We start from the raw sequence: 13,824 nt of genomic DNA, 5'->3' as shown, positions 1-13,824 counted from the left end.
TATGTATGTATGGACATTTGAGTTAGTTCCAGCTTTTTGCTACATAAGTAGTTCTGCTGTGAACATCACTTTACTTTTTGCCTGGTACACTTGTGCAAAACTTTCTTCAGGGGATACACCTGGGAAAGGAACTGTTGGATCAAAGGCATATCAGCCTTAAGAGACAAGGCCAAATTGTTTTCCAAGGAGGTTATAGTGATTTACACTCCTATCAGCAGTTGTTCCAAATCCTATCCAATATTTGATAATGTCTTTTTTATTTTTGCCAATCTGAAAGGCATAAAATAGAATTTCATTGAGGTTTTGATTTGCATTTCACATGAGTTGTAATATGTTTTACTGCATTGCCAAATGCTATCCAGTGATCAAATGAGACTCTGAACTCTGTACTAAAGTTTTTGCCATTATCCATGCAACTATTTACAAATTGTTGTTACTTTAATACCACACCTGTGCAAATTATTTGGTTAAAAGCTAAATACATATCTGTGAAGTACAATAAAGCCAGAAAAAAAGGCAAATGCAAAGAATCCAAACTTGTGATAACTTAGTCTCATGCCTGTGTTGCAAGGTGGGATAAGACATAGCCAAAGGTGAATAAAGCAAATAATTTTCATGGACATTGCACTCCTTATATATTTATTTGGGCATATTATGTGAAGGTGTTGTAAGGGAATTAAGGGGAAAGTGAGTCATGTATGTCTAGTTTATACATAATCTTTACTGCCCTAAGGGATGTCCAAGGAAAAAAGGGGTGGACCATTGGGAGTTGGACACATTTTGTTTCTGACGCAGAGCTCAGCAGATGGTGGTGCTTTCAACATCATAAATGGAATTTGCATACTCAGAGATCAACAGTGAGGTGGTAATAAAGGAATTACTTCCTCTGGATGTTACTCTGTATTGTTGATTTTGGATTGCACACACACTAAAGTTGGGATTGATTCCAATGTTAAGCTTAGTGAGATCTTGACAGGACGATACCCAAGAAACACATTCCAAGACAAGGCAAAGGTCCTAGTATAAAACCAGTTGCAAATGAGCAAGAAATCAGGTATCAGTGTCAGTTGGCAGCAGTCTGTTCTTGGAGGCAGAGCTGAAGAAATGGAACCTTCTAAGCATTTGGATTCACCACGGGATCAGGCTGGATCCCTGGTGTCTGAGTTAGCCTCATTTGAGATGGAGTTGAGTGTTGACAGAACAATCAGTGGAAGCTGGGTGTTCCTAATGTTGCACTTTCAGCTTTTCTGTCAAAGTTAGCACAGACGATAGATCAAGATGACGTTTACTCATGAACTGTTGGGATATAGATTTATATTTTTCAAAGGAAATTTAAGACATCAATAACTTAGATATGTTCCTATTTTTGACCATGTAATTCTACCCCTAAGAACCTGCCCAATCAGGTGGGTTATTGTAGATGAAAGTAAAATCATTCAAATTATCTCAAGAAACATTAAGATGCTATACAGACAAAGAAACCCAGGAAAGTCTAAGCATCCCAGCCTTAAGTGCACAGACCTGGGGGCAGCTATGGGTTTGGGCACCCCTGGGACGACATGGGCTTCTCAGTGTGCTACCTCTATTCACAGGACTTGGTTCCCCTCCTTTCCGCTCTAGCTTTTCTTTACCATAGGACTCTGTCTTATTTCGTTTCTACAGCCCAGTTACCTTCTGGCAACACCACCTGTTGACTCTCAGCATTTCTTTGTTTGAACTCTTGATTGGTTATCTTATCTTTCCAAACCACGCAAGTAAGAGGTCTTTGACCAGTCTATGGATTGGCTGTCCTGGGATCAGATGACCTCCCTGGTCCAATCAGCTGAGGCTAAGGCTAAGAGAGGACAGCTCACCCATAGCTGCTCAATGGTGCCGTTTCCCTTGCAAAAGACAAACGGCGTGAACGGGCCAACACTGTGATGGACATCTCTAGAAAACGACTTGAAAAAGAGTCAGAGATAGGGACTAAGAAGTGCATGAAAGTGCGCTTGCAGCGCGCGCGCACACACACAATATCCAACCACAAAGTACAATAAATGACTTGCTGCTTAGGTGTGCAACAATGAGCAGCGAAGGCACAGATTTTGAAGGCTATTGGAAAACACGAGGAAATGCTCACAAAATAATATTCCATGAAAAAGGGCTATAAAACCGCATATACCGAAAGATCACAGTTTCCAAAGAAAAAAACTGCATATTTTAAAATTTGGACGGGAAAGCTAACAGGCTAGTGGTGTGATAACTGGTGGTATAAAAGTGCTTCTTTATTTGGTTATACAGCTTTCAAATGTTGCTTAACGAACAGATAGTATTTTTATAAACAGAGGAAAGACTCAGTATTAAAGTGCGCGTCCCATCATTGCAACCTGGCCCTCGGGCAGCCAGCTCTCTCTGGCCCCGCGTCCGGCTTTCAGGTCCGGGAGCCCGGCCTCCCCACCTTCTCCCGGCGCGGGCCCCGCTCCTTTCCGGCCGCCCTCGCCCCGCCCCTTCGCCTCTCTCCGCGCTCCCTCTCTCGCTCACGGAAGGCGCTTTTCGCGAAGGCCCGGATTTTTACAGCACTTCGCTTTTCTAACCCGGAAGAGTGCACGTTTGTTCGCAGGGCCAGCAAGGAGAGCCCCGCCCCGCCCGCCGCCTTTGGAGCCCTCGGACTCTGCCCGGCCCGGCCTCCCCAGGCATGGCGCCGCTGCGCTTCTCCGCCAATCTGTCCTGGCTGTTCCCCGAGCTCCCCGGCCTCCCCGCGCGGCTGCGGGCCGCGGGCAGCTCGGGCTTCGAGGCCGTCGAGGTGGCCTGGCCGTACGCGGAGCCGCCTGAGGCGCTGGCGCGCGCCGCGCGAGAAGCGGGGCTGCGGCTTGTGCTGATCAACACGCCCCCGGGTGCGCCGCGGGCCGGGAGGCTGGTGGGGGACGGGGCGCGGGCAGGGGAGTGCCCGAGTCGGGGGCTGAGGCCCGTTCTCTCTGCAGGAGACCAAGAGAAGGGGGAAATGGGGCTGGGGGCCGTCCCCGGGAGACAGGCGGCCTTCCGAGAGGGGCTGGAGCAGGCCGTGCGATACGCCAAGGCCCTGGGCTGTCCCAGGTACCCCGCCTCCACCCCAAGCCCCACCCCTCTGTGACCCATGACCCTGCCGCAGGTTCAGGGAGTCGAGGACCTGAGGTCTGAGACGCTCAGAAGTCTGAGCCCACTGGCCTATCTCCGCCTCTGCGGTCCTGGTCCTTTGTAAATTGCCTTTTGTATTTTATCTGTCCTGTGCCAGTCTGTTTGCCACTCTTTCATGCTCACCCCATGCTGGGATCCCATGCTGGGAGCTCAGTCTGCCTAGGAAGATAGGAGAGTAAATATATGCAGTGATCCATTTGAGGACAGCCCTATTCCAGGAAGCTGTGGGAGCAGGGGTAGGCACCTAACCCTGTCTGGATCAGAGAAAGCTGCTTACAGGTAGTGATGCTTGGACTGTCTTCAAGGAGTGGGCATTGCTTGATGGGCAGAAGGTAAAGTATTCCCGGCAAGGGTGCTGTGGCAAGAGGCAGCCTGGTGTGTTCAGCAGTGTTCCTAAGGCTGTACATATATGTAGCCTGTTGGGGTGGGGAGGTCTGGAATGTCTGTTCAGAGCTGGATGTGGTTGATAAGATCAGGGGATGATGGGAGGAGGTGGACGGCTCAAATGGGGCTGATCAAATGTCAAATCCTGCAGAGGCCAAACAGGCTCAGAAGGTACTAGCAAGAGGGGATCACTATTGGTCAATGGTGGGGGCAGAAAAAAGATGGGAAGAGTCTAAGTAGTAGATGCAAGGAGAGGAAGTAGAGACAGCAGCACGGAATACCTGAGAAGGGCAAGCAAGGGTCAGGATAATTTTTAAAGGTGAGAATTTAGCAGGTTATAGGTTGAGGAGAAGGACCGAGGGAAGGAAAGGTAGAAAGTACTGGAGGCAGGGGGCGGTGGGTGGACGCTGAGGTGTCTGGGAAAGGGCTTCCCCTCGGCCGTTACTGAAGTGTCTCTGAAAAGTGCTGGGATGCCTGGGCATCGTGGCTCAGGTGCCATGGACTGGAGACCTGGGGAGACAGGCAAGGGCCAGCAGAGTCAGGGAATCCTGGAAGAGGTGCAGAGAGCCAAGGGAGGCAAGGCCTCCAGTCCATCTTCCTCACAGGATCCACCTGATGGCTGGCCGAGTACCCCAGGGAGCTGATCGAATAGCAGTCAAAGCTGAGATGGAGATCGTTTTTCTGGAGAACCTGAGGCATGCAGCTGGGGTTTTGGCTGAGGTGAGAAAGGTGGAAACACACATGTACTTACATGTCTTTGTGGGTGTGCGGAGGAGGGGGTGCACAGTGGGGACAGCACATGAGGCTGCCAGCCTAGGTCAGAGGGACAGGTGAGGGCCTTGACCAGTGACTGACTGATGGGGGACGAACTTGGGAAGGAGCTCTATTCACAGCACCCGACATGCTGCTAGGAGGACCTCGTGGGACTGCTGGAGCCCATCAATACCCGCATCACTGACCCCCAGTACTTCCTGGACACGCCCCAGCAGGGTATGACCCCAGCCCTGTCTCCTTCTGTCCCTTTTGATTCCTGTGCTCTCCTTGAGGCTCACGGCCCCCTCCCTGGCTTCTCTTACAGCGGCAGCCATCTTACAGAAGGTGGGAAGACCCAACCTCCAATTACAAATGGTAAGTGGAAGAAAGGGGGTACTTTGAAGACCGGAAGGAGGGTGGGGCCTGCGGGGTCTTGGACTGTAGTATCCTCTTCCCCAGGACATATTCCACTGGCAGATCATGGATGGGAACCTGACAGGAAACATCCAGGAGTTCCTGCCCATTGTTGGTGAGAGGAGCTTCCTGCGCCCTCCCACCCTTTCAATCCCCACATCTGTTCTTCAGGCCCTGGCAGGAGCCTGGACCCCACATTTGTCCACATCTGTCCCCAGGGCATGTGCAGGTGGCACAGGTCCCAGGCCGAGGGGAGCCCAGCAGCCCCGGAGAGCTGAATTTCCCCTATCTGTTTCAACTGCTGGAAGATGAAGGCTACAAAGGCTTTGTGGGCTGCGAGTATCAGCCTCGAGGTGAGGGGTGGCCCTGGGGAAGGGAGCTCTGGAGGGACTGGACAGGGGCTGTTTTCTCCTTGTGGGCTGAGATGCCCAGGCCTCCCTCTCCCTACAGGAGACACAGTAGAGGGCTTGAGTTGGCTACGTTCATACTGGGATAGGCGGGGCCACCCTGAGGTGGCCAGTGAGGGCCTGCACACCACCCACATGCCTCCAGACAGCGAGTGAGATCCCATCTCCTCCTCTGCATTAAAGATGACCCGCTGAACATTGTCTTATGTCTCTGTTATGGGGTGGGGGGACACATAGTGTCTAACACTTCAGTTTCTCTGTTGCTTCCCTCCCATTGAGAAGCCAGTGCCAGGGTTGCTGTGGAGGTGGGAGAGCTTCTGAGCCCACCTTCTCATTAAAGGATGAGAAACCCAGGGTCTGAGAGCAAAGGGACTTGACAGTGGCCACAGGTGCTTCAAAGGCAAAGCTGGGATTGGAACCCAGTTGTCATCTCAATGGGAATGTCCAGCAGTGATGTCCAAGTGGGAGGTGAAGACCTGAGGGCTCAAGGGACACAGGTGGCTGACCATGGTCAAAGGCTGGGGGGCAGGATCAGGTAGAGGAGCTCTAGGGGGTAAGTTTTTGCCACCCCGTGTGAACTCCCGAGACTCTACCAGGTGGGCAGAAAGGAGTACCCCAGAAGGGCCCAAGGGGTCCTTGGGTTGACCTGACCCTCTGAAGTCCTGGATGGGTCACTGGCTGTGGGTGTTTGAGGAGGGCAGTTCCTGCAGCCAGGCTGGGGCAGCAGACCCCCAAGACATAGTTACAAAGCCTTTGGTGTCACTCAGTGTCTGACTTGCCCTGGGGCCCAGAAGGGCTGGTCAGTCCTGCCTCTGGCGGGCAATCTTGTAGACCCACGATTGGAGGAACAGTGACATGCGGTGGTCCAGTCCACTCTCTCAGAGGAGGCGGGTCCAGAGGGTGAAACAGGCTGTGTTGATGACAGACTCCAGGTGGTGGTAGGTGGAGACTAGTTGGGCAGGGGGGCTCTCGCTGTCCTGCGGCTGTACTGGGAAGGGCTCTCGGAAAACCACTGTCAGAGACTGTGGGGAACATGGTGGGGGTGCGCTGGTGAGAGGAGGGCATGGGTGGGGACAGGAGGCAGGGCTCAGAAAGGGTGGGCACCCCAACCCAGCAGGCTCCGTACATTTGGGGTATGGCCTTCCACAAGGCTGACACAAAGCCCCCGACTTGTTCTCACCGTCTTTCCTAAGTGGGAGTCCAGAAACACCAGCACAAAGCAGTCAGTGAACTTCTGATTCAGCACAACCTGCAGTGAAAAGATGAGAAGGGGACTGAGGTCTCTCTCCCCCGAAGTGACACAGACCCTTCCACAGGGCATCCTGAGGTGAAGGGAGGATGAGGAGAGGCCTACTTCCATCTCCACACCTCACCCCGCCTGTACCCCGAGGTCACATAGAACCATGTCTCCAAATTGAGCCTCAGTCCTCATCCTCGCTGGCTTGCCCGTCAGCCCATCTGAGCTGCGTCAGAATGAGGGGTAACAGTAGATCATGGAGGCCCCACACAGAGCCTGGTACGCTGAAGCCAATCAATGGAGAGTGCTGTACCCCTGGCACAACCTCCTTGCCTCCTGTCCTGGGACTCCTCTCTGACCACCCCTGGGATTGTCCTGTCCCCTTATGTCTGTCTGCTCCCTAACACTCTGCTTAGTGATCCATCCTGGGATGATTTGCTCTCCCAAGGCTTCAGTTACCACCTGTTCACAGAGCTGCTGCCTACGACTCTCCTGAGCTTGAATCCCTGGTACCCACAAACCTTGCAGACGGTGAAGGGCCTTATGGACCCCAGACTCAACTTCCCCCAGGTTGGACTTGTCACCCTTCCCCAAAACCCACTCCTGCTCCAGCCTTCCCACCACCCACAGGGGCACCCCCCTCTATTCACAACCGCTGACACTACTGCAGCCTCATCCTAACTGACCTCGGCTTCTCTGGGAGACCCTTCCTGCACCCTGAAATGAATCCTCTGCACAAGCACTGTGCTGCAGGACCCCTCACCTGGCTCCACCTCCTACTTTCTTACTTGAAATCTTCTCTCGTAACGCCTCCTCTCTTGAACCTCAGCTCTGGCCGGGCCCATCTCTGTGGGCTCCTTAATGCCCCATGCTCCACCACCGCAGCTCTACCTGTCCTTTACAGCAGCGCTTTCAAACTTCAGTGTGCACACAAATCACCTGGGGAGACTGACAACCTGCAGATCCCGAGTCAGCAGTCTCAGATGTGGCCGGAGAGCCTGTGTTTCAGCAAGCTCCCAGGTGCTGCGGCTGCTGGTCTGTGGACCACACTTTGAGTAACAAGGCTTCAAAGCCCAAGGGGTCCTTTCTGGGGCTCCAGCCTACTGACAAAGTTCTGAGAGCTCCTTGGGTTGTCAGTTCCAGAGCCTGGCCCTCAGGATCTCAAGCCAAAGCTTGTGTTCTTGGTGAGTCTTTGAGGGCAGAGCTGCTCAGAGAATCACATACTGTAGCTCGATGCCCGGTACTGGAAAGGTTTTACATGTATCTGTGGAGTCCCATTCTGTCTAGGCCTCCCTCCAGAGCAGAGCTTGCTTGGTCAGGCTGAGGGGCGCATCTGTCTGGTGAGGATTTCTGCTATGTTGTCCTTTTCAGAGGAAGCTCAAGGGGACTTACCAGGTACTGAGTTCCCAAGTCTGGGCTTTGGAAATGGCGACAACTCTGGGGGAAGCGGCTTAGGAGAACTTTGATCAGGCTCTGGTACCAGGAGACTGTCATGGATAGGAAGCAGTCCTGGGGGAGGAGCCACAGGCCTGAGTCTTCTGTGCCAGTCACCTCAGATTCCTGTGCTCTCTGCCCTGGTTGCCAGTGGAATTCCTGGCATCTACCCCAGCTCTTTCAGGAGCCCACAGTCCCTTACCAGCTGGGGGTCGATGTCCCCAATGGATTTGGTATGGACTGCTTCTAGGAGCTCCTCCAGCTCTGCCAGGGCCAGGCGTCCCCCTAGCCGCAGTCTATCAGGCCCTGGTGGCTCCAGCAAGAAGAGGCGCTTCCAAAGGGTGTCCCGACGGCAGTGCCCTCCAGCCAGCCGTACCAGCTGAGCCAGTCGTGCCCGTGCCATGCCCACCTCTGCAGCCAGTGGTGGGAACAGAGGAGCCGGTCCTGGCGCTAGAACAAGCCCTGAGGCCTCCCCAGGGCTGCCAGCTGAACTCCCAGGAGCCTCTGGCTCAGGGGGCAGTCTGGGTGGCTTCCGGAAGCGGCGCATGTCAGCAGTGAGCCTGGGAAAGAGCTCTCGCTGGCTGGTGAGCACCACGAAGAACTGTAGCCTGGAGTGGGGAGCAGGGCAGGAGAGTGGCGGTCATAGCAAAAGACACACAGGGCAGGGTGGGGCAGGCTGGGAAATGGGCGTGTTCAAGGTAGGGGATCTGCTGACCGCAGAACGTGCCGCTCAGCCTCTCCTTGCTCCTCAAAGGGTGCAGCACAGTGACAGACAAGCAGAGACACATCAAAGTCATCCTGGTGGCGAAGTCCCTCAGAATCCAGGTAGGAGCCAGAGCTGTGCAGGACAGGTTGGGGAGATGTCAACTCTGGGGTTCTAATGAAACAAACCTCACCCTGCCCAAGAAAACACGGGTCTCCCTACTGCAAGTATGTCCCAGCCCCAGCTCCTGCAGCATGCATGCTGGATGCCCCTCCCAGCCTTACCTGTGCCATGCCGACACCAGGGCATACTCATTGTGTTCTGGGCCCCCTGGCCGGGCCATTCGCAATGGCTTCATGTGGTAAGAGCTGGCATGGTCAGCCACGTAGTTGTACAGCTGGTGGGCAGCGATGAGTGGTGTGGGGAGCTCCAATGTCCCTGAGGGGTAAGTAACAGGAGACAGCAGACACTAAGCCTAGGACAGACACACTGATCTGGTGGGGCACAGGGATGGGAGTCTTTAAAGCTCTGACTGGCAGGCAGAGTGGGTCTGCTTTCCTTAGGAGCTCCTGCATTCCTGTGGAACACTGAGATGGGACAAAAGTAACTCAGAGGGCAGGGAACATGTGACATGGGGTCCAAACTCTGGTAAGAAAGACACAGGACAGAAACATGGGGACATGATATGTGTGACATGAGGTAATTAACAACATGGGACCACTTGTCCAGGGAGGTAGTCCCACCAGCCCTGACCTGGAGGCACCTGTGGCCTGTTCTTTTTTGGGTTCACTGGCTTGCCCTTGGGCACTGACCTTGGTAAATGTGATTGCGGCCGAAGTGGGGTCCGTCGGGGTGGTGGGCCAGGAAGTGTCGCAGGAAGGTGGTGAGGTGGTAGCCGTGCCGCAGCACCAGGTGGGCACCTAGTACATGCTGGTGCACGAGGCGCAGATGGAAGTCATAGCTGAACGAGTGCACATGCATCAGGTCTCGCACCTTGTCACACTCCTCTGTGAACAGCATGGACAGCTGGGGAGGCAGCAGCAGGAGACAGGGTTAGGGTGTGGCTGCACTGGCTGCCCAATACATGTTTCCCTCCTTCTGTGGAAAGAAGTGCAATTTTTCCCCTGCTGCTGTGGCCCAGTGGAATGCCCTCTGCCAGAATGGTTTCTGTGGGAAGGCCTCCTCATTCTAGCCTCCCTTTTTCATACTGTATTGTAACTACTTCCATGAAACTAGGGCCATTTTGAGACACTGGGCCATTCTGCTGTATCCCAGATTCCACTAGGGTCTGCCACAGACCCTAGATGACTACAGGCCAGACCAGGCACTGTGCTGCCTCAGGGCTACAGCTGAACACACTTTGGATGACCGACAGGGTCAGCCTGGTAGTGAGTGCAGCTCACCAGAATGAGCACTGACCTAGCCAGGCCACAGCACTGCATCAGTCACTAAGCCAGCCTGCCCACTGCATTACTCTGCTGCCCAGCAAATGAGACATGGAGCCATGCTGCCCACAGGACACTGGGGTGCACTGACTGTGCCTACACCTCATCCACATACCTGTGAGTTTACAGCCTGCCCCATTGGGATTCGGGAACATTCCAGGGCAAACTGTTTGACACAGAAGTAACAGCCCTGGAGGGAAGGTGAAGATGAGATCAGGAAGGCAAGAGACAGGTGGGTCTGGCTCTCTCCACTCAGTGCTCCTCCTGCTTACCTGGAATGCCAGTTCCATGAGGATGATGCCGCCAGGCAGTGCCCGCTGCAGGTGGTAGGTGGTTACTGGAGAGCTAGTACTCTGAAGAAAGGAAAAACGGGGCAAGGATTGGGGGCTCACCAGCCTCGAATCAGTAGGGTGGAAGTCCCTTAGATCCTGACTTTAATGGTGTCAGTCTGGGATCAGTGACCTCGGTACATCACTCAGGGTCAGTGACCTCAGGCCATGGGAAAGTAATTCAGCATCAGTAACTTTACCATTATATGACAAGTTACCTTGGGGCTCCCATCAGTCTTGGTTTTAGGGCAGGAGAAGGAGCCTCGACCCTCTGTTCCAAGGATAGCCATGGCCCGTGGCCGGCTGGTGCTGTAGAAGAGGAGGAAGGATAAGAGGATGAGGCAGGCAAGTGGCATGCAGTCACGGTGATCAGATCCAGAATCCGTTTTACATGGAATCATTTTGCAGGGGAGGAAACAGGCCCACAAAGGTGCCACTGTGAGTGGCAAGGCTGGGCCTGGAGTCCAGGTCTAGACTGCAGGGCCAGGCTTTCTCCACAGCAGCTGCTGCTTCAAGGGAGGCAAAAACAGTGCTCAGTGGGGAGGTGGAGTCTAAGCCTCTCTGCTACTGAGAGGGTGCGTGCTGGGCAGGAGAGAGAAGGGGGAGGGTGATGCATGTCTACGATTTGATTAGGAAAATTCAAGGAGATGCTTGATGCCTGGTTAGGTACCTTCCTCTGAGAGGGAAAAGCTGCTGTCTTTTGATTGTGGGATGGCAGTTCCAGGCTTTAAGAGGCATATTGCTCATCACAGTTTAGTGCAGAGGATAGGGGAGAAGGGAAGCAGGGGAAGGACTGGGAAGAAGGGACAGAACAGAAGGGGTCAGGGGGACCCACTCACGCCAAGGGGCTATAAACTGCCAGAGTTCTTGCTGGGGGTCAAAACCTCTGGCGGAAAAAGTGTCCCATTTAAACCTCAAGGAAACTGGGACAAGACTTAGTGATTGTTAAAGATTGGCGGGAAGGGAAGGCCTGGCTTTAAATTTTGCTGCAGAATTTTTTTTTTTTTTTTTTTTTTAACTCAGTGTCTTGTTTTAAAAAGGAATTCAGATTTGGGGGGAAGAGCATAACTGATGGCAAGTGTGCAAATTAAAGTCCTTTAGACAAGCTCCTAGAGCTGGGAACTGTCAAGGCAGCAAGCTGTGCAGCTCCTCCCCAGGGTAGGAGGGGCCAGCCTGGCCTGAGATGGGATCACAGGAGAGGCAGGCACGCCTTCTCTTCCTAATGCCTGGAAGAGAGGGAAACCTGGGGAGTGGAGAGTTGGGCACAGAAACATGGGAGAGTTAGAACTGGCTTTCTGGACTACTGGCTTGAAAAGGTTCTAACTGAAAACAGAGGAGGGAGAACATGCCTTGATAAACTCACAAATCTGGAGACACAAAAGTAGCTGTGTGTAAGGTGAACAGCTCATTTTTCGCATACAGCTACTGGGAAAGGGCAGGGAACACAGAATCTGGAGAGGAACATAGAGCACGGGCCACAACCGTGGGAATCTGAGATTTAATTGTGGATGAAAAGGTGGCTGCAGAGTTGTCCCTGCGCTCAGGGGAAATGGAGGTGGTGACAGAGGGGCTGCCTACTTCCCAAGACTCAGACCTGTCAGTACTGGCCAGTGGGTGAACATGACCAAGAACAGGCCGAGGACAGTGATGCAAGTAGGCCTAGCATAGAGGTCCTTGGTGAGAAAAGGACTTCCCTGGGCCAAGAACCACATCAAATCTCAGGAGAGGTCAGTGGGATGATCAGGACGGGAATCATTAAGGCCTAGATCCAGAGGCTTAGGAGTATGTACAAGATTTACATGTGCAGGCCGGACATAATGGCTCACAACTATAATCCTAGCACTTTGGGAGGCTGAGGTGGGTAGACTGCCTGAGTTGAGGAATTCAAGACCAGCTTAGGCAACATGGTGATACCCCATCTATACTAAAATACAAAAAATTAGCCAGGCAGGGTGGTGTGCACCTGTAATCCCAGCTACTTGGCAGACTGAGGCACAAGAATTGCTCAAACCCAGGAGGTGGAGGTTGCAGTGAGCCAAGATCGCGCCACTGTACTCCAGCCTAGGCGACGGAGCGAGATTCCATCTCCAAAAAAAATTCACATGGGGAGATGTATGCAAGTGTGTAAGTGTACAAGATATGTGTGGGCATGAGCTTTGTGAGAATGGACACAGTTCTGTGTACAAGTGTCATCATGAGTTCCACAAAGCATACAAGTTCTGCAGGACACGTCCGAGGGCTGTGTGAAAGTATCCAAAACCCTCACACGTGTGCGAGCCTGGTGGGATGAACATGCACGGGCCCAGCCTGACTTGTCAACATAGGACCTTGTAAAAGGAGGAAGGGCCTGTGGGGCCCCACTTGCAGTGCAGGAGGAGAAGAGAGAAGGGAAAGCAGGGACGGGCTCACCTGCGGGCAGGTGAGGGGGGCCGCAGTGGTACCAGCACAAAACCTATGCTCTGCAGATACTGCACATATTGCTGCAGGAAAGCCAAGCTCAGCTCCTTCAGCCAAGGCTCCTCACGGGCTCCCGGGGGCGACACATCCAATGATTCACAGCTTGTGGGGGCCTCTCGGCTCCCAGACCCTGACTCAGGGCGATGGCGCCGCTGTGAGAGTAAAGATCAAGGAAGATTCTCCCCACTGTCAACCATCCTGCTGGGGATGGAAGAGAGGGGGTCACTGTGGGGTAAGCAAAGGTCTCCTAGAAGTCTGGGAGTCAGCCTCACCTGCCCCTCAGGGAGTCCAGAGGTCTCTGGGGGCCCATGCAGCCAGGCAGCTGGGTCGAAGAGCATGGCTGTTGCACAGTAATGCACCAGGCGAGATGACTGCTTCAGGGTCTCCAGCTCTCCAGCCTGGGGAAACAGGGCAGTGAGCATGACGCAGTGACGGGGCAGGATCAGAGATCCTCAAGGAAGATGCAAGCTGGGGTCACTCACACTGATGGGCATGGTGGCTGGAGTAGAACGCTGCTGCCAGGTTACAAACAGGTTTTCCATCTTCATCTGGCGTTCCAGCTCTGAGGGTTGAAGGCATTAGTAGTAGCCCCAGGCATTGTCACCCGCTTCCTCCCAGACTCCACAGATTTCCTGTCCCCGCTGCCTGTCCCAGTACCCTCACCTCTGCGCTCTGCCATCTTGATCTCTAGGAACTGTTGTCCATGGTAGGTGACAGGATCAGGAGGTCTGGGCACAGGACCAAGTATGGAGCTGGGGCGGGCAGCCGTGATATCCCTTAGGGCCTCGTCAAAGGGGAATGTGTCCAGGGGAAGGGGACCCCCACCACGAGAGGACCCACTCAGCCGGCCCTGCTCACGGCTCAGCGGGGGACTTGCACTCCGGATGAGGGTCTCCACTTCCATGGTTGGCAGCAGGAATGGGTTTGGCTCCTGAGAGACAGAGCATTGCAATGGGTTCACAGCCTTTGCCCTCGGACGCTCTCTCTCATCCCATGGCTTCCTCTCTCAGACTCCCTCCCCACTACCTCTGCCCTCAGTCTGTCCCATCTTTCCAGCTTCTGAGCTGGTTTTTCCTTTAACTGACCCCTCAGTAGCCAAAACTATAGG

The 13,824-nt window shown here is 53.8% G+C and overlaps 2 protein-coding genes across 16 annotated transcripts in view; one reads left to right on the top strand and one right to left on the bottom strand.

Annotated features, from left to right (window-relative positions):
- Nucleotides 1–2,249: 2,249 nt before the first annotated feature.
- On the top strand, nt 2,250–5,307 carry HYI (hydroxypyruvate isomerase (putative)). Of its 2 annotated transcripts, XM_003891718.4 has the most exons (8): nt 2,250–2,873; nt 2,961–3,072; nt 4,143–4,257; nt 4,449–4,527; nt 4,616–4,665; nt 4,750–4,819; nt 4,923–5,057; nt 5,155–5,307. In XM_003891718.4, exons 1-8 carry the CDS (start codon nt 2,675–2,677, stop codon nt 5,265–5,267), a joined length of 873 nt encoding a protein of 290 aa, XP_003891767.1. In that variant the 5' UTR covers nt 2,250–2,674; the 3' UTR covers nt 5,268–5,307. The 2 variants fall into 2 exon arrangements, with proteins under 2 accessions (XP_003891767.1, XP_009204885.1); XM_009206621.3 differs by having other exon boundaries at nt 4,923–5,307.
- Nucleotides 5,308–13,824, bottom strand: part of SZT2 (SZT2 subunit of KICSTOR complex) — a 67,391-nt gene continuing 58,874 nt past the window's right edge. For 11 of the 14 annotated variants that reach the window (XM_009206628.3, XM_009206635.3, XM_009206633.3 and 8 more), the window contains exons 59-72: nt 13,380–13,647; nt 13,199–13,278; nt 12,989–13,114; nt 12,669–12,868; nt 10,478–10,568; nt 10,203–10,283; nt 10,046–10,120; nt 9,298–9,511; nt 8,770–8,923; nt 8,498–8,620; nt 7,985–8,390; nt 7,741–7,857; nt 6,292–6,360; nt 5,310–6,133 (exon numbers count right to left, since the gene is read on the bottom strand). In XM_009206628.3, coding sequence (XP_009204892.2) covers nt 5,990–6,133; nt 6,292–6,360; nt 7,741–7,857; nt 7,985–8,390; nt 8,498–8,620; nt 8,770–8,923; nt 9,298–9,511; nt 10,046–10,120; nt 10,203–10,283; nt 10,478–10,568; nt 12,669–12,868; nt 12,989–13,114; nt 13,199–13,278; nt 13,380–13,647 — 2,148 coding nt within the window. In that variant the 3' untranslated portion in view covers nt 5,310–5,989. Of the gene's footprint in view, nt 6,134–6,291; nt 6,361–7,740; nt 7,858–7,984; nt 8,391–8,497; nt 8,621–8,769; nt 8,924–9,297; nt 9,512–10,045; nt 10,121–10,202; nt 10,284–10,477; nt 10,569–12,668; nt 12,869–12,988; nt 13,115–13,198; nt 13,279–13,379; nt 13,648–13,824 lie in introns of all 14 variants that reach the window. The other 3 variants (XM_031667735.1, XM_021940479.2, XM_021940496.2) reach the window with 3 other exon arrangements.

The sequence above is a fragment of the Papio anubis genome, chromosome 1 (genome assembly GCF_008728515.1).
Source record: "Papio anubis isolate 15944 chromosome 1, Panubis1.0, whole genome shotgun sequence".
NCBI classification, from domain to species: Eukaryota; Metazoa; Chordata; class Mammalia; order Primates; family Cercopithecidae; genus Papio; species Papio anubis.
This window is presented reverse-complemented; position numbering and strand designations above follow the sequence as displayed.

Coding starts and splice junctions, on each gene's coding strand:
- HYI (XM_009206621.3), top strand. CDS start 2,675: ATGGCGCCGCTGCGCTTCTCCGCCAATCTGTCCTGGCTGTTCCCCGAG. Junction 2,874..2,960: donor GCTGATCAACACGCCCCCGG/GTGCGCCGCGGG, acceptor TTCTCTCTGCAG/GAGACCAAGAGAAGGGGGAA. Junction 4,258..4,448: donor CAGCTGGGGTTTTGGCTGAG/GTGAGAAAGGTG, acceptor ACATGCTGCTAG/GAGGACCTCGTGGGACTGCT.